At 47.0% G+C, this 19,636-nt stretch overlaps 1 protein-coding gene across 1 annotated transcript in view; it reads left to right on the top strand.

The window, feature by feature from the left end:
* Positions 1 to 19,636, top strand: part of DGAT2 (diacylglycerol O-acyltransferase 2) — a 65,150-nt gene that overhangs the window by 19,999 nt on the left and 25,515 nt on the right. The window contains exon 2 of the mRNA XM_083499871.1: positions 14,586 to 14,705. Coding sequence (XP_083355997.1) covers positions 14,586 to 14,705 — 120 coding nt within the window. The remainder of the gene's footprint in view (positions 1 to 14,585; positions 14,706 to 19,636) is intronic.

The raw sequence follows: 19,636 nt of genomic DNA, 5'->3' as shown, positions 1-19,636 counted from the left end.
TTGGACCAGAGCACGCCAGGCACTCCTGTCTTCCACTGCCTCCCACAGTTTGGTCAAACTCATGCTGGTAGCTTCGAGAACACTGTCCAATCATCTCGTCCTCTGTCGTCCCCTTCACCTTGTGCCTCCATCTTTCCCAACATCAGGGTTTTTCCAGGGAGTCTTCTCTTCTCATGAGGTGGCCAAAGTCTTGGAGCCTCAGCTTCAGGATCTGTACTTCCAGTGAGCACTCGGGGCTGATTTCCTTCAGAATGGAGAGGTTTGATCTTCTTGCAGTCCATGGGACTCTCAAAAGTTTCCTCCAGCACCATAATTCAAAAGCATCCATTCTTCAGTGATCAGCCTTCTTTATGGTGCAGCTCTCACTTCCATACATCACTACTGGGAAAACCAGAACTTTAACTATACGGACCTTTGTTGGCAAGGTGATGTCTCTGCTTTTTAAGATGCTGTCTAGGTTTGTCATTGCTTTTCTCCCAAGAAGCAGGCATCTTTTAATTTCGTGGCTGCTGTCACCATCTGCAGTGATCTAAACATATATATGTATATATAATTTTTATTAAGTTTTTCTTTTTTGTTGTTGTTTAGTCATCTTAGTCTGTGACCCATGAACCAGAGCATGCCTTGGAAACTCTCACTTTCTTCTCAAAGCGTCTCGTTTTTTATGTCCATGGAGTTTTCTTGGCAAAATACCTGAGTGGTTTGCCAGTTCCTTCTCAAGGTGGATCACATTTAGTCTAAACTCTCGGCTATGATCTATCCGTCTTGAGTGGCCCTGCACAGCATAGTTTTTGTTTTTATTTTTTAAAAAAATTTATTAACAATTTCAACATAACAAATCATCAAAACAAATCATCTTCGTTATTTCCCCCCTTCCCCCAAGACTTCCCTCAGTTCCTCTCTCTGACTTCTCAACTCACGTTATTCTCTGCATATTGTAAAATTGTACATATCCTTTTATTATCTATCTACTATATTAACCCTCAAAAAATTTATGTATGTTTATTCAAAACCTGCCAAGGAGTCCAGTTCATTTTGCTGCCTTTTTAAGTAATTTGTGAAAAGTTCCCATTCTTCTTTAAAATCACAATTGTCCTTATCTCACAGTTTGTATGTCAGTTTAACCAGTTCTGCATATTTCATCAATTTCTCTTGCCACTGCTCTTTTGTCGAGGTTTCCTCATTCTTCCATCCTTGTGCTATCAAGACTCTTGCCGCTGTTGTAGCATACATAAATAAATTCTTTATACTGCATAGTTTTTCAAGTCCCTTCGCCACAACAAGGCAGTGATCCATGAAGGGCTTTGTATTTTACATTTTAGAGTATTCATTTAAACAACCTTCAAGCAATGACTTCTTCTCTTTCCGTGGTTCAATTTGCATACCACAAATCCCCGCATATTTTACATAAGCTAAACCGTCCAGTATTCCATTATTACATCCTTCAAAACTCATCTACACTGTTGAATTTATCTTAATGCTGCCAGCATTTTCAGCTGTACACAACAGTTATTTCCCATATATTCAGTAGATGTTTGCAATCGTCTCTAAACGTTGGTTCTTCTTGTTTTCTTATTCTGTATGTTAAATCTGCAAGCTGCACATATTCCATCAGTTTAAATTTGCCGTTCTTCTTTGGTTGGGACCTCGCTCGTTTTCCAAGAGTGGCGTCGTTTTTAATGCTGCCCTTCCTTGCCCCAGGCAGGGGCATCAATTGCTTGTCGGTTGATGGGCGGCCTACTTTTGACGGAGAATTATAGAATCATAGAATTGGAAGGAACTTCTACCGACATCAGCCGCCTGCAATGCAATGCCAGCTCTGCCCAAATGACTTCCACCCATCTTGTGGGCCATTGGGCAGTTGTGATGGCTGTGGTGTGCCCTTTTTATGGGCTTTGGTCTCCATCTGAGGTTGAGACTCCATGCCACCTGCCAACTGGTGGATGCATCACATTTTCATGCCTTGCGCTCTTGGCCAGAGGTCGCCAATCTGCTGCTTCTCCTGGAGGTCTCATAGAACAGGAGGGGGGAAAATGTTTCCAAAAAAAGCGGATAATCAGACATACCTCTTTCACGTGCGCCCTCGCCTTGCCAGTGTTTCCCAAACTTGGGTCCTCAGCTGTTTTGGGACTACAACTCCCATCACCCCTAGCTAGCAAGACCAGGAACGATGGGAACTGTAGTCCGAAAACGGCTGCAGACCCAAGTTTGAGAAATACCGTAAGCTCCCGATATTCTTACTTAAACTCACAGTAGCACTCGGTACAGAGGTATTCTGCACCTTTTGTATAATGTTGTCAAGGAGAACCAGTGTGGTGTAGTGGTTAAGAGCGATAGACTCATAATCTGGGGAACCGGGTTCGCGTCTCCGCTCCTCCACATGCAGCTGCTGGGTGACCTTGGGCCAGTCACACTTCTCTGAAGTCTCTCAGCCCCACTCACCTCACAGAGTGTTTGTTGTGGGGGAGGAAGGGAAAGGAGAACGTTAGCCGCTTTTAGACTCCTTCGGGTCGTGATAAAGCGGGATATCAAATCCCAACTCTTCAAGGCACAGATTTTGGCAAGTCTAGCCTGTGCAGGGCCAGGAAGCTATCTTTGCTGAGATTCCGTCTTTGACACACAAAAACTATGGACATTGACAGCAGTTCTGCATCTTTTGCATGAGATGAGCCTGGTTCCCCTGCTGTGCCCTTGAGGAGACGCTGAGTCTCTCCCATCAGCTCTGCTCATCGGCTTCAGCTGCCTATTTTAAGTGTGGCAATTCACAGGAGCAGCCCAAGCGTGGAAGATGCACGACTCCTTTTGGCTCTCATTCCTAGGGCAAGAGGAGCTCCCAACATTTTAAAGGTACGATAATATGATACAATATGGTAACCTTTATTGTCATTGTCCCATACAGAACAACGAAATTGAAAAAACTTCATCAGATATTCAAAACCCCACAAGCCTGCTATCCCAGCTCTCCCAACCTAGTTAGCCCCCTAAAAACTCTGATACCCCATTTTTAAATACAATATAATCCCATACAGACCCCTTAAAGGTAAAGGGACCCCTGACCATTAGGTCCAGTCGTGGACGACTCTGGGGTTGCGGCGCTCATCTCGCTTCATTGGCCGAGGGAGCCAGCATACAGCTTCCGGGTCATGTGGCCAGCATGACTAAGCCGCTTCTGGTGAACCAGAGCAGCGCACGGAAACGCCGTTTACCCTCCCACCAGAGCGGTAGCTATTGATCTACTTGCACTTTGATGTGCTTTCGAACTGCTAGGTTGGCAGGAGCTGGGAAAAGGCAACGGGAGCTCACCCCGTCGCAAGGATTCAAACCGCCAACCTTCTGATCAGCAAGCCCAAGAGGCTCTGTGGTTTAACCCACAGCGCCACCCACATCCCACAGACCCCTTACACTGTATTTAAAACCAAAATCGCATTTGGATAGAAACTGTTTCTCAGTCCTAATCTTTATAACCCTGTACCTTCTTCCAGAAGGCAGAAGCTGAAAGAGATCATTTCTGGGGTGCGTACTATCCTGCACTATCTCTGCAGCTTTCTTATGGCACCTGGAAGCATAGATTTGATCCAAGGTGGGAAGAGTGCACCCAATTATTCTCTCCGCAGTCTTTACAACCCTGGACAGCATTGTTTTTCCCCTGACCGTGCAGCTCCCAAACCACACACACAGACCATAAGTTAATACACTCTCCACAGTACAATGGTAAAATGCCGTCAACAGGTCCTCTGAGAGATTGTTTTTCCGGAGGATTCTCACAAAATATAACCTCTGCTGTGACTTCTGGATTGGACCATTTCGTATTCTCCACCACCCTACCTACTGTTAGCGAGTGCCAGAAAAAGTGTTGCCACAGTGAGAGCAGAATTAGCTGCTTATCCACGGGGGCAGGTGACTCGTCAGGGGCCCGGTTCTCAAATGTATGTCATTTCTTTCCTTGGCTATGGTGGTGACTTGCATGGATGAATAAGCCTATTCTGGGTAGAAAACAGTGCTGTAGCGGGTGGCGCTGTGGTCTAAACCACTGAGTCTCTTGAGCTTGATCGGAATGTCAGTGGTTCGAATCCCCACGATGGAGTGAGCTACCGTTGCTCTGTCCCAGCTCCTGCCAACCTAGCAGTTCGAAAGCATGCCAGTGCAAGTAGATAAATAGGTACTGCTGTGGTGGGAAGGTAAATGGTGTTTCTGTGCACTCTGGTTTCTGTCACAGAGTCTCGTTGCTCCAGAAGTTTAGTCCTGCTGGCACATGACCCGGAAAGCTGTCTGTGGATAAATGCCGGCTCCCTCGGTCTGAAAGTGAGATGAGCGCCACAACCCCATAGTCACCTTTGACTGGACTTAACCGTCCAGGGGTCCTTTACCTTACCTTTACCTTTTACTGTACGGTGGTACCTCGGGTTACAGACGCTTCAGGTTACAGACTCCGCTAACCCAGAAATAGTACCTCGGGTTAAGAACTTTGCTTCAGGATGAGAACAGAAATCACGCGGCGGCAGCAGCAGGAGGCCCCATTAGCTAAAGTGGTGCTTCAGGTTAAGAACAGTTTCAGGTTACGAATGGACCTCCGGAACGGATTAAGTTCTTAACCCGAGGTACCACTGTAGCTACAGGGGGGCTAGCCAAGGTGTTTTGGTTTTTTTGCCCCAGATGAAGCTTCTAGAGGAGTACCATTGAGGCTCCCAGCCTGTGTGGCTTTTGTGTGCCAAACTGGGCTTTTGCCCCACGTGAAACGAAGCCTATTTTTTTGCCCCTTCACAAAGCATTTCATGCTCCCATCCTTCAGTGTTGGATGAGCAGGGCCAAATTTTGCAAATGTGGGGGGTTGGTGACCTCAGCTAAGCACATTTTGAAAGGACTTGCCATTCCGGGTATACTGTCACATCTGGCAGTGGGGCGTTGCTGGGGTCTGTGTCGCGTCCGAAACCTGGTGGATTAGAGGAGACAAGAGCTCTGAATCCTTCTCCCAGCCTCTCTCCAAGTACAGTGGTACCTCGGGTTACATACGCTTCAGGTTACAGACTCCGCTAACCCAGAAATAACTTTGCTTCAGGATGAGAACAGAATTCTCGCGGCGGCAGCAGGAGGCCCCATTAGCTAAAGTGGTGCTTCAGGTTAAGAACAGTTTCAGGTTAAGAACAGACCTCCAGAACAAATTAAATTCTTAACCCGAGGTACCACTGGTACCTCTGGTTGCGAACGGGATCCGTTCGGAACATGAAAAGAATGCAACCCGCAGCTGCGCACGCATGGATTGCGATTCGCTGCTTCTGCCCATGCACGTGACGTCATTTTGTGCTTCTGCGAATGCGTGAGTGGCGAAACCCGGAAGCAACCCTTCCCGGTACTTCCGGGTCGCCGCGGGATGTATCCTGAAAGAACGTTAACATGAAGCGGACGTAACATGAGGTATGACTGTACTCTGTCTAACTCTAAAATCTGTTGTTACTTCTATATCGCCAACGTGAAATCTAAAAGGGATCTTATCATTTGTTTGCGCTCTGGTGGCTGGCTTTATGTCAGGGGTCAGCAAACTTTTTCAGCTGGGGGCCGGTCCACTGTCCCTCAGACCTTGTGGGGGGCCGGACTATATTCTGAAAAATGAACGAATTCCTATGCCCCACAAATAACCCAGAGATGCATTTTAAATAAAAGGACACATTCTGCTCATGTAAAAACACGCTGATTCCCAGACTGTCCGCGTGCCGGATTTAGAAGGCGATTGGGCCAGATCCGGCCCCCGGGCCTTAGTTTGCCTACCATGCTTTATGTAGCCGTTGTTGCCTTACCTGACCTGGAATCCAAAACAATGGATCTTTATTAAGTCTCTGCAAATGGAAGGTGACAAGTTCTCCAAACAAAGGGATTCTCTTTGTAATCCATCTGTTGTGGACTCCTCTGCCCAGTTGTGCGGTTTCTGCCAGCCACATTCAGTGGCGTGTGGGAATGGACATCATAGCCTCCTGCTCCACATCATCTCCAGATGTTTGGGCCACTTCAAGCCCAACTGGCATGAGGTTCAAAACATCTGCAGGGCACCATGCTGGGGGAAGGCAGTTACTGTACTTTTCTGTGTATCAGGCTATATTATTTTCTTAAAAATTTGGGGTCGTCTTATACACAGGTAGTGCATAGGGTGGACGTTTGATTGGATGCTGTCACGGCTGTCAGCGGCTATTGTGCGTGTTATTGGTTGCTGCGCCAATGGGTGGTGCTGATTGACTAACGCTACGGCAATTGGGCGGGCGATTGACAGCTTCTGCCGGCGAGGGGACAGACGGGAGGCGGATTTTGTGACACGTATGGGTGAGCGATTTATGGCAGTCCCCCCAAAAAAAGTTCAACAACCCTCTGTAATCTCCCCCCATTTTCTGAAATTTGAGTCCCCCAAAATAGGGGGCGTTTTATCCATGGGGATGTCTTATAGACGGAAAAGTATGGTATATTGATGGTGATTTTATTTATTATTTCTTGCATGTCATCATCGCTTTTAACAAAAAATCTCAGAGCGACCAACAAATTTTATAAAATATAAAAATGTCATAGGTTTCATAATAATATACTCAGAGGCTTAGAAAGCTTAGAAGTTGCTGGTGTGAAATTATTTTTAATCTGTTTTAGTATGTTAACTTTCTGTGCGTTTATTTTTTCCTGATCTCCTTGTTTTATCTTTTTGTAAAGCACTTTGAGGTATATGTGTGTGGTTGTTTTTTTTACAATCGAGCGGTATGATAAATAAAAAAAATTATTGGAACTCCAATATACTAGAAGGATTGAAAGACACTTCTTGCAAATCTGATCATTTTAAAGGAATGTTTTAAAGCGGGATTGGAGTATTATTTCAGGTGTGGCTTCTTCTGCCATTAGCAGCTCTATGAAGAGGGCAAAGTACACCTTTTTTGTTTGTTTGCTTTCTTGTGCCTTCAAGCTTACCTGTACACCTGGGAGTAAGTCCCCCTGAAATTATTGATGCGACTTCAGAGTCAATTTGGATTCTGGTGTCCTGATGGAACATGATCCAGACCTCCAAACCCTCTAAGTCCAGGACATCCTACTTTGGTCTCACCTAGCCCAGACCCCGCCGGAGCTCAGCTCAGGTCCAAGCTGGGCTACCAGTGATCAGGTGCCAAGGATTTTAATCCTTTGAAAACCGAACCCTACACCTTTTATATAAAAGCTCAAAGGAGCTTATGCAATGCAGCTGTTGTTGTCGTTTAGTCGTGTCTGACTCTTCGTGACCCCCTGGACCAGAGCATGCCAGGCACTTCCACTGCCTCCCGCAGTTTGGTCAAACTCATGTTTGTAGCTTCGAGAACACTGTCCAACCATCTCATCCTCTGCCGTCCCCTTCTCCTTGTGCCCTCCATCTTTCCCAACATCAGGGTCTGTTCCAGGGAGTCTTCTCTTCTTATGAGGTGGCCAAAGTCTTGGAGCCTCAGCTTCAGGATCTGTCCTTCCAGTGAGCACTCAGGGCTGATTTCCTTCAGAATGGAGAGGTGTGATCTTCTTGCAGTCCATGAGACTCTTAAGAGTCTCCTCCAGCACCAGAATTCAAAAGCATCCATTCTTCGGCGATCAGCCTTCTTGATGGTCCAGCTCTCACTTCCATACATCACTACTGGGAAAACCATTGCTTTAACTATACGGACCTTTGTTGGCAAGGTGATGTCTCTGCTTTTTAAGATGCTGTCTAGGTTTGTCATTGCTTTTCTCCCAAGAAGCAGGTGTCTTAATTTCGTGGCTGCTGTCACCAATGCAATGCAGCTAACGCAACGCTATTTTTATGGCACTCGAGGAAGATCTACCTCCTGACCTCTGTATTGCCAGTCTTTCTTCCATGGGATGATGATGATGATAATAATAATAAGTAATTAATTAAATAAATATTTATACCCCGCCCTTCCCGGTTCAGAAAACCAGGCTCAGGGCGGCTAACAACAAATTTAAAACAATTGATGCAACAAAAAAACAGCATAAAATACAGTATAAAACGTGGATAACAATAAATTCAGAATTCAAAAATCAATTTGGGGGGAAATCCATCCAATAGACATTAGATGATCACCAGGGCTAGCTGGCTAAATTAGTCCTATTTGGGCCAGCGAGGAGACCAGGGGAGAATTAGTTGTGGGATCCCACGGCTTAAAGAGAAAATCTTTAGAAAGATTTTTTCCTCCAAAAGCATTTTATTTTAAAAATCCAATTTAAATATAAAAAACTGGTTTTTTTGTGTGTTTTTTAAACCATTGATTTTTATCCACCCAGCTTTCCTGTGATCCCCATGTAAAGCTGAGAGATGGTGACTAACTCAAGGTAATCCAGTAAGATTTAGGGCTGAGTGTGTTACGAACCTGAGTCTCCATGCCCTTATTCTGACACTTTAACCAGGACGGGACATTGATACCTAGATACCTATTCTAGGTATCAAGGTATCTAAGTAGCAAGACACACACCACAGCTCTGGAATGTAGCCATTGAAGGATGCTGAAGTCTTGTGCACAGATGGGGGGCAATTACGTTCTTGGATAATAATGTTTGTGGCACATTATTAATTTTCTATAATACCACCCTTCATCTGAAGATCAAAAGCCTGTCTGTGCGCCTGCTTCCTTGTTCCTTCCCCTGTTGCTTGACTTACAATATCACTAAACAAACCGATTAAAAATGAATGAAAAAGCCATTTAAGCTTCCAGTTACGCTGACTTAAGGAGACAAACCCAGTAAAAGCAGCCTTTGGAGAATTTACTACTATTGAGGGAAGAGGGAGATGTGGAACATTATCTTCCCTCTTGCACAGGGGTTCTTACCGACTCAAAATTCTCCCCAAAATAAATCTCCAGGTGCAAGCCAAGAGAGAGAGGAACCTCCTGTCATTTGAGACCTGGTACATTTATTTATTTAACAGGGTTTTTCTATCACTTAATTATAACCTCTGAGTAACACTGTAAAATGCACATTAAAATTACTGATGAAGTTAGATGTTTAAACTGCACGGGGAAAATGCAGAGAATATTTCACAAAACAGTACCCTAAAACACATACCTGGACTTGTTTTGATTAATGTCTGCAGGAGACTTTGTGGATATTTAAGTTGTAATTAGAAAATTCTTAATAATTATTCATAAAGGAAACGGCTTATAAGAAGTAAATAAGGAGGCTAGATGCAGGATAAAGGAAGTCTTTTATTTGGTTGTTTGTATTGTTGTATGTTATGCTTGGGACGTGGGTGGCGCTGTGGGTTAAACCACAGAGCCTAGGGCTTGCCGATCAGAAGGTCGGCGGTTCGAATCCCCGTGACGGGGTGAGCTCCCGTTGGCTTGCTCCTGCCAACCTAGCAGTTCGAAAGCACATCAAAGTGCAAGTAGATAAATAGGTACCGCTCTGGAGGGAAGGTAAACGGCGTTTCCATGCGCTGCTCTGGTTCGCCAGAAGCGGCTTAGTCATGCTGGCCACATGACCTGGAAGCTGTACGCCGGCTCCCTCGGCCAGTAAAGTGAGATGAATGCCGCAACCCCAGAGTCGGCCACGACTGGACCTAACGGGCAGGGGTCCCTTTACCTTTACCTTAATGTTATGCTTATTGTATGTTATGTTCACGTTTAATGAGGGTGGATTTCTGTATTGGGGGATGGGGGTTTATGTTATGTTGTAAATAAAATTTCCATTTTTTTTTTAAAAAAACCCTGCTTTTGTTTACGTTTTGAAAAACGTGAGGTTAACTTGTTTTTTAAAAATGCATATTGTGAAATAAAACATTGAAATGCATTTTTAAATTTACATGTCTGGGTTACGTTTGTGTAAAGCAAGTCTCCCCCCGCCGCCAAGCTGATGATGAAAACAGTCACAATTGCATTTGCGGTAGTGGATGCACAGCGACTGTCAGAGGCCAGACTTCGCCTGAAAGTGCCTTGTTCCTGGCTTTGCGAATAGTTAAACCGAAAAGCAAATTCTGATCTTTGAGAGTCATCTTGGGATTTCCTGTCTCTTGGGGATCCGTCAATGTATAACTTTCTCTGTGCCCATTTGCGGATCGACGACAGCCGCTTGCAAACAAGGAGCGTGGATTGTTTTGGTTTGGTTTGGAGGGGGGCGTGTTAGCCGAATCCTCCCCTTTCCATAGTCCATCTGCCGAAAAGTTCAAGCGCCTGTGGAATCTTGCAACGTAAGGAAACAAAAACCTGGCAGGGATCTCGTGGCTCAATCTCAGACCTTCTATTTTGCTGATCTTTGGGACCAAGGCTATTTGAAAGGTCGTTGACTTTTGGCGTTGCTGTTTTCTCCCCATATCTGGCAAGCCCCCTGTCCACATGGGCAAGGAATGCCACAGCGATGGAATTGCGTCCTTGTGGCTCCTCTGCAAATTACCGTATTTTTTGCACCATAACACTCACTTTTTTTCTCCCAGAAAGTAAGGGGAAATGTCTGTGCGTGTTATGGAGCGAATGCCTGCGGGTGGCGGGGGGGATCTGCTGCAGCCGTGAGCAGAGGATCCATGGTTCCCCTTCCTTCCCTCCTCCGTGGTTACAAAGCATGGATCCACATGGATCCTCGGGATTTTTGCATTGGGCTACTCCAAACTCACTGTCAGATCACATGTCTGTGGCCACAGCATGAACCACAAAAATCATATATCCACTATTTCATTTAGAATATTTTTTTTTATTGTTTTCCTCCTCTAAAAACTACGTGCGTGTTATGGTCTGGTGCGTGTTATAGAGCGAAAAATACGGTACTTACTTGTGGGGATTTGTGCACCGCCACCCTCACGGTCACATCTCGGTCTGCCGTATGACTTTCTCACATGGGACCAAGCTTGGACATGGCAGCTTGTTCTTGTGTAAAGCTTGTTACAGAAATTACGGTGGGGGGGGGCACATCTTTAAAGTTGTTATATGTTACAAATATTATGCATAAATGTATCCTTTCGACTTGGCAGCTCAAGGGAAGTTACCTAGCTTTAACAATTATATAAAATCAACTCCTTTGCCAGTTTCCTCCATTCCAACACTATTTTGCCCTTGAAAAATAGGGACTCCAGGAAGTGCCCAGAGGTGACAATTGCTGAGCTGATTGTTGGCCAAGGAAAGCCTAATCCCACCCCCAGACTTGCCAAGGGGCCAGACATGCAAAGGAAGTTCTCTTGTACTTTGGGTGGTGGGACTTCAGAGGTCTTTGCCTATGCTCATCTTATTATACCTGGGTCTTGCCCTGACATGTCTGCTTATGCTAATCTTGTACCAAGGACTTGTCTGGACATGTTTGCCAGGGTTAAACTGGTGTAACCCCTGTCTACCCCTTCCCTTTTGTGACATTTCAGTGATGTAGCAATGATGCTGTACGAACTGTATTCTGAGATATGGTGGGGAAGTTTTAAAAGTATTTGTCACCCCATCCTTGGGGTTCAAAATTCCTCTTTAAACCTGTTGCGCAATAAACTTTGGTCTACAGCTATTTGCTCCGGTTGGTGGCTGGACTCCTTTATTCTGCAGGGAACCATGGGCTCTGCCCAACCAGCTGGGTGGCTGAGCAGCCTCTCACATAGATTTTCCCGTAAAAAACTGCATTTTGTGGGAATGTTCAGGGAGGCAGGAGAGGATATATTGTTTATTAATATGCTTCCTAACTTGCGCTTGCAAGTTCTATAACTTAGCAGAGTTTTACATTCCCCTTTTAAACGCACAGCAGATAGCGGGTTGCAGGCTTGTTTAAGTCTCTCACTATCAGTTTCCTGGTAAGTTCCCCTATGGGACGCGGGTGGCTCTGTGGGTTAAACCACAGAGCCTAGGGCTTGCTGATCAGAAGGTCGGCGGTTCGAATCCCCGCAACAGGGTGAGCTCCCGTTGTTCGGTCCCTGCTCCTGCCAACCTAGCAGTTCGAAAGCACGTCAAAGTGCAAGTAGATAAATAGGTACCTCTCCGGTGGGAAGGCAAACGGCGTTTCCGTGCGTTGCTCTGGTTCACCAGAAGCGGCTTAGTCATGCTGGCCACATGACCCGGAAGCTGTACGCCGGCTCCCTCGGCCAATAAAGCCAGATGAGCGCCGCAACCTCAGAGTCTTCCACGACTGGACCTAATGGTCAGGGGTCCCTTTACCTTTATCTTTAACCCTGGTTCACCTAGCTTATACACCTGAGTTTCTAACACTGCTTGGACTTGGGGTGAGGTTGAAGGAAGGCTGCGTACAGTGGTATCTTGGTTTACGAACTTAATCCGTTCTGGAAGTCCGTTCTTAAACTAAAGCCGTTCTTAAACCAAGGTGCGCTTTCCCTAATGAGGGCTCCTGCCGCCGGTGCCCTTCCACCATTTGGATTACATTTGTAGACCGAGGTAAAGTTCGCTAACTCCGGAACAGCTTCTTCCGGTTTTGCGGAGTTCGTATACCGAATAGTTCGTTAGCAGGGCTGTTCGTAGACCCCAGGTACCACTGCATTGGGCTTGTAACATTTTCTGTGAGCCTTTTTAAAGAGAATGCTGCAAATGAGGGTGTTGAGACTGTGCTCGCAGGCGTTGTCAGTAGATTTCAACTGTGAACAGAACTGGTTTATGCTTCTTTATCAAGAGACTGGGCAGATTATCACACACAGTGTGGTCTCTTGCTGTCTATACCAGCTGAATACCAGTTCAAAGACTTTGCCTTATTGTTCTCTTTGTGAACATCTCAGAGGCATCTGATCTGCCTTTGTGAGACAGAATGCTGGATCCTTGGCCTGATCCAGCCGGGGTGGTTATGTCTTGTTGGATCTGCTTTATTGCAAAAATTAGGCACACGTTCTGCATATATTTATTTTTCAAGTGGCTTTTATGCTGCCCTTCTGCCAATGGCTCCCAAGAGCAGCTAGCATACAAAAAACAAATATTTCTTGCATGCCTTTTGAAAAGAAAAAAAGGACGCTGAATAAACATGACTACAAATACATAAAGTGTTTTTTTAAAAAACAGCCACAAACTGCTACCTACAGTGGTGCCTCGCAAGACGAAAAGAATCCGTTCTGTGATTCTCTTCGTCTAGCGGTTTTTTCGTCTTGCGAAGCAAGCCCATTGACGGATTAGCGCTATTAGCGACTTTTAGCGGCTTATCAGCTTATCAGATCAGCTGATAAGCGGCTTAGCGGCTTAGAAAAAGGGGGGGAAGGGGGAAAAAACCAGCAGGAACTCGCAAGACATTTTCGTCTTGCGAAGCAAGCCCATAGGAGATTTGTTTTGCGAAGCACCTCCAAAACGGGAAACTCTTTCGTCTAGCGAGTTTTCTGTCTTGCGAGGCATTCGTCTTGCGGGGCACCACTGTACATAGTATTAAAGCAACACCACCTTATAAAAATAACGAAATCGCCGCCATTAAGAAATTGCCAATTGTTAACCAAAAACAGATTATGGGTTTCACTGCATACCATTAAATGCCTGGGAGCAGAGTCTAGAACCTGGGACTCCAGCTGTTTTTGGATGCTTTCGTGGGAGCCGATTGAAATTAAATCCTTCGAAGACAGAGGTCCTGTGGCTGGGTCGGGATGGCTCTGAGCCTGGCCTTGGCTGGGGAGGGCAGGGTATAAATCAGATTTATTATTATTATTATCCATGACTACTGGTCCTGCTAGCTAGGGATGATGGGAGTTGTAGTCCAAAAACCAGCTGGAAACCCAAGTTTGGGAAACCCTGCTCTAATCCTTTGACTAGGGGTAGGTAGTCAAAGTGGTACCCTCCAGTTGTTGTTGGACTACAGTTCCTATCATTCCTGGTCAATGTCCATGCTGGCTAAGGCTGATGGAAGTTGTAGTCCAACGACTTCTGCCGTGCCCCTCATTGGCTACCCCTGGCCGAGTCCTTCTCTGGAGGTCATGGCGTGGTGGGTGGGGCTTATGGGCACGCCTGGAAGAAGCGGACCATTTGGATCCCCATCGTTCTGCCCGGACACTGAGGTCCAGGTCCGAGGGTCTTTCCAGGTCCGAGGGTCTTCTGGCAGTTCCCTCCCTGCGAGAAGCCAAGTTACAGGGAACCAGGCAGAGGGCCTTCTCGGTGGTGGCGCCCGCCCTGTGGAACAGCCTCCCACCAGATGTCAAAGAGAAGAACAACTACCAGAGTTTTAGAAGGCATCTGAAGGCAGCCCTGTTTAGGGAAGCTTTTAATGTTTAATAGACTATTGTATTTTAATATTCTGTTGGAAGCTGCCCAGAGTGGCTGGGGAAACCCAGCCAGATGGGCGGGATATAAATAATACATTAATAATAATAATAATAATAAATAAATAAATTTTATTTATATCCTGCCCTCCGTAGCCCTGGCTCTAGTTGAGGCCAACCTAAACTCTCTGTGGCCTGGGACCTTCAGGATGTTTTTATTTGAAGACTGTAAGTTCCTCTGTCCTATTATTATTATTATTATTAATGCCAGGATGTGTAGCCCAGTTCCCCTTTCACGTAGAGGACCAACAAGTAAATAGGACCATGGTTTATATGTCTTAATTCCTACAATCAGAAAGCGACTGCAATTTTGAGACTCTGTGCATACTTTCCTGCTTTTTGTTTCTGCCAAAGGAACTGGTGACCAAGCCTTTCTCCTTTTCTCTCCCCCCCCCCTTTCTCTCTCCAGGCACGGGGTCCGGTATCCTCTCCGCGTTTCAGGATCTGTCCTGGCTGTCTAAGTCTAAAGTAGAGAAGCAACTGCAGATCATCTCAGTACTACAATGGGTGCTCAGTTTCCTCATCATGGGTAAGCCAAGTGCCTTTCTGTTTTCAAGCCGGCGGTTGGTTGGCAGGTCTGTTTTTAAACCAGGTCTGTGTCAGGAGCTCGGCCTACACTCGAGTAGGACCCTGGCAGAGACACATGCCAGATTGGCATGATTCCTCCCTCCTGGTCGATCGTTCAGGAGCTTCAAAAGCTTTCTTCCCGAACATCCCAGCGACCGATGCCAACCGACACCAGCACACTGAGGGATCCGCAGAGTTTGTGCATCATGTGTAACAGACCTCAGCAACTCAGCATTTTGGCTAATCTACTTTATTTACATATAAACACACAGGGAGTGGGACACGGGTGGCGCTGTGGGTTAAACCACAGAGCCTAGGACTTGCCGATCAGAAGGTTGGCGGTTCGAATCCCTGCGACGGGGTGAGCTCCCGTTGCTCGGTCCCTGCTCCTGCCAACCTAGCAGTTTGAAAGCACGTCAAAGTGCAAGTAGATAAATAGGTACCGCTCCGGCGGGAAGGTAAAGGGTGTTTCCATGCGCTGCTCTGGTTCACCAGAAGCGGCTTAGTCATGCTGGCCACATGACCCGGAAGCTGTACGCCGGCTCCCTCGGCCAATAAAGCGAGATGAGCGCCGCAACCCCAGAGTCGGCCACGACTGGACCTAATGGTCAGGGGTCCCTTTACCTTTAACTTTACACAGGGGGAACTGCAACATGGCTCCCTCTCTCTCTAGCATCAGACAGCAAAGGGGGGGGGAAGGACAATAATTCCCACTTCACGGAACACAATAGCACAAACATCCTGTTTCCGTCACTTCCCACTCTATGGAGTCAAAACATATACTGTCATGTGTAAGACAACAATCCCATGACTGCAATCACAGAGCAGGAATTCTAACAGTCTGTGCATCTCCAGCCAAGGGGATCGTAGACTCATAGGACTGAAGAATTGGAAAGGGACCCTGAGGGGGCTGGACTAGATGAACCTTGGGGTTCCTTCTGACTCTACCATTCCATGATTCTACCTGTGTACAGAAGGCTAGTTTCTAGACACACTCAAAAGCAACCAAGAAGAATTGAAGGACACATTCTAGCCAGATAGAAGTGGCTGGGGAAGCCCAGCCAGTTGTTCTTGTTGTTGTTGTTGTTGTTATTGAAGCACTCCAATGGAGAGGAAAGCAGGGCTGGCAACAGGTGTGTCCTGGAAGGGAGTCCACAGGACCATGTTTGGCCCCTGGGTGTGGTGTGAAGTTCCTCATTCGTGTTCTACAGGGTTTTTACAAAGCACATTTTGTTTTATGCTTAGATTCCCCCAACCCCAGTCAATTGAGAAATAGTGTCTTACTGGTCCGACTGCACTTGCTACCAGTTGGTTTCCGGGCCCAATTCAAAGTGCTGGTTTTGACCTATAAAGTTTAGAAGCACAATACCTCAAGGACTGTCTCTTTCCATATGAACCTACCCGAATCCTGAAATCATCTTCTGAGGCCGTTCTTCATGTGCCACCTCCTTGAGAGGTCCGGAGGGTGGCAACATGAGAACATGCAGTGGCTCCCTGTCTATGGAATGTTCTCCCCAGGGAAGTTCACCTGGCGCCTTCATTATACAGTGGTGCCTCGCAAGACGAAAATAATTCGTTCCGCGAGTCTTTTTGTCTTGCGATGTTTTTCGTCTTGCGAAGCACGGTCCGTCGCAACTGTGCCTCTTCAAGCGGCTTTAAGAAAAAAGCGCAAGACGTTTTCGTCTTGCGAAGCAAGCCCATAAGGAAATTCGTCTAGCGAAGCAACGCAAAACCGAAAAACCCTTTCGTCTAGCGAGTTTTTCGTCTTGCGAGGCATTCGTCTTGCAGGGCACCACTGTACACCTTTAGGCGCCAGGCAAAATGTTCCTTTTTAACCAGGCCTTTGGTTGACCTGACTGACATCCTATACCCTTTTAAAATGTGCCTTTTTTGCGGAGCAGTGTTATTGAGTTATTGTTTTTATTTTGATTTTATATATTGTGATCTTTTCTGTGAACCGCCCTGAGACCTTTGGGTATAGGACTGGAGCTAGTGTAGGTAGCCATGTTGGTCTGCCGTAGTCGAAACAAATTAAAAAAAATCCTTCCTTTAGCAACTTAGAGGCCAACTAAGTTTGTTATTGGTATGAGCTTTTGTGTGCATGCATGAAATCTGTGTGCATGCACGAAATGCACATATCTGAAGAAGTGTGCATGCACACGAAAGCTCATACCAATAACAAACTTAGTTGGTCTCTAAGGTGCTACTGGAAGGAATTTTTTAATTTTGTTGGAGCTAGGAGTGAGTTCTGCATTGGTTTGAACCAAGCAGCCAATTCCACGTAGACTCCTGGAAACCCGGACACCTCCGTCGCCATAGTTTCACCCTCAACAGCAACGAGATCTAACTACCACCCCCGTTTCATATTTCCAGTCTTCTTCAGCTCCCCGACACCATCTTTGCATGAGAGGGAGCAGGTTTTGCTGGAACCCTGGAAGTGTTGACAAGCTAGGGAGACCTTCACAAACCCCAAAACAGCCCAGTGCCGGGTGCTCGGTGGATCAAAAAAAAATCTAACTGAATGTGGGTGATGGGGACATATTGCTGGAGGCCTAAATGTAGCCTCCAAGTGGCAAGTGTTAAATCAGAGGTCAGCAACTTAAGGCCCATGGGCCGGAAGTGGCCCATGAGGGTTGCTTAACTGGCCCATGAGCTGCCCTTAAACCAGCACAGCGCGGCGCGGGGACTCTCTTCCACGGCTCCGGAAACCACTTTTGCGCATGCCCAGACACCGGAAATTGTGTCTGCGCAGGCACGATTTTCAGTATCTGGGCATGCGCAGAAACGATTTCCGGAGCCACGGAAGAGAGTCCCTGTGCTGCGCCGTGCCTGGTAAGCCTTGCCAACCCCTCCGTTCAATGGAGGTACGATGGCACCCTCATTCCCCGGACCTTGGGAATGCTGAATCTTGCATGTGAAGAAAACACACTCGGTGCCAAGATGATCTCCAAAAGTGGCCTGCATTTGTTGGCAGTCCTCTTGTTATATTTTGTTCTCCGTCTCCCTGCTGGCAAGCTTTGGAGTGCCGTGTTCTTCAGCCGGGGCGGCACGAGGCAGAGCATGCCCAGGGAAGCTCATGTGCCTCTGTTTTTTTGGAAGCGTTCTAACATGCCTTAAACGGATAGTGCTGAGTAAATAACAGGATGTTCCTCTAACATCAGAGGACAAATATGGGCGTTTCATATATTCTTAGAATGTGAGGCGGCCCCAACAGACCTGATTCGTGGTAAACTCGGGATTCGTGGTAAACTTTATGGCTTCCCCCAAAGGGTCCCTAAAGGTAAAGGGACAGTGGACCGGCCCCCTGCTAAAAAGTTTGCTGACCCCTGGCCTCGATGGAAAGAAGTGTGTGTGTGTGTGTGTGTGTGTGTGTGGAAATTGGGCTACAGTACAAAGGTAACCGGACGCGGGTGGCGCTGTGGGTTAAACCACAGAGCCTAGGACTTGCCAATCAGAAGGTCGGCGGTTCGAATCCCCGCGACAGAGTGAGCTCCCGTTGCTCAGTCCCTGCACCTGCCAACCTAGCAGTTCGAAAGCATGTCAAAGTGCAAGTAGATAAATAGGTACCGCTCCGGCGGGAAGGTAAAGGGTGTTTCCGTGCGCTGCTCTGGTTCGCCAGAAGCGGCTTAGTCATGCTGGCCACATGACCCGGAAGCTGTATGCCGGCTCCCTCGGCCAATAAAGCAAGATGAGCACCACAACCCCAGAGTCGGTCATGACTGGACCTAATGGTCAGGGGTCCCTTTACCTTTAACTTTACGAAGGTAACATTTGCACCCATTGCTCTGGCCACCTCTGCTCCTGGCCCCACCCAACCCTGCCATATGGCTTTGAGGGGAATCTGGCCCTCGTTTTCCCCACCATGGGCAATGCAACCTGAGAACCCCACCTGCAGGGCTACAGCCGCCCCACCTTTTCTCCGGTGCTAAGGCATCCCTTTCGCAGGTTACAAAAAAGCTGTATCCTGACTGTGGTTGCTTAGCAACTCTGCAGAGGATGGTTTTCCTATGCAGAACTGAGTGGATGAAAGTAGTTCTGCACCCTCGAGGGTGAGAGCCCCCTGTAGTATGGATCTGGGCCTCTTTCAGGTTAGAGATGGGAGAGGAGCATGAGATGGCCCAGGAAGGAGTCAAGGTATTAGCGCTCCAGATATTAGGAGTGTATCTTATAAATACAGGCTTGGCAATGGCCCTTTTTATGTAGGTTGTCGTATTGCTGAATGTGATTGGTTTTGGTATGAGTGGGGTAATGCCTGAGGTAAAGGTAAAGGGGCCCCTGACCATTAGGTCCAGTCGCGGACGACTCTGGGGTTGCGGCGCTCATCTCGCTTTATTGGCCGAGGGAGCCAGCGTACAGCTTCCGGGTCATGTGGCCAGCATGACTAAGCCGCTTCTGGCGAACCAGAGCAGTGCACGGAAGCGCCATTTACCTTCCCGCCAGAGCAGTACCTATTTATCTACTTGCACTTTGACGTGCTTTCAAACTGCTAGGTGGGCAGGAGCAGGGACCGAGCAACGGGAGCTCACCCCGTCGCGGGGATTTGAACCGCCGACCTTCTGATCGGCAAGTCCTAGGCTCTGTGGTTTAACCCACAGCGCCACCCGCGTCCCATGCCTGAGGTAGTGAATGGCAAATCAAACAGATCAGCACTGCAATACCTCAAGAATCGCCTCTCTCCTGACCTGGACCCTGAAATCATCCTTTGAGGAATTCAAACAAATAGCCAGCACGTGTAGACACAAAGTCAGAAAAGCTAAAGCACAGAATGAACTCAGGCTTGCTAGAGAGGTTAAAAGCAACAAAAAAGGCTTTTATGGGTATGTTCGTAGCAAAAGGAAGAACAAAGAAACAGTGGGGTCACTCAGAGGAGAAGATGGTGAAATGCAAACAGGG

This window comes from Podarcis liolepis (genome assembly GCF_965112155.1).
Source record: "Podarcis liolepis genome assembly, chromosome: 4".
NCBI classification, from domain to species: Eukaryota; Metazoa; Chordata; class Lepidosauria; order Squamata; family Lacertidae; genus Podarcis; species Podarcis liolepis.
Note: the sequence above shows the minus strand (reverse complement) of the source record. Positions and strands in the feature narration are given on the sequence as shown.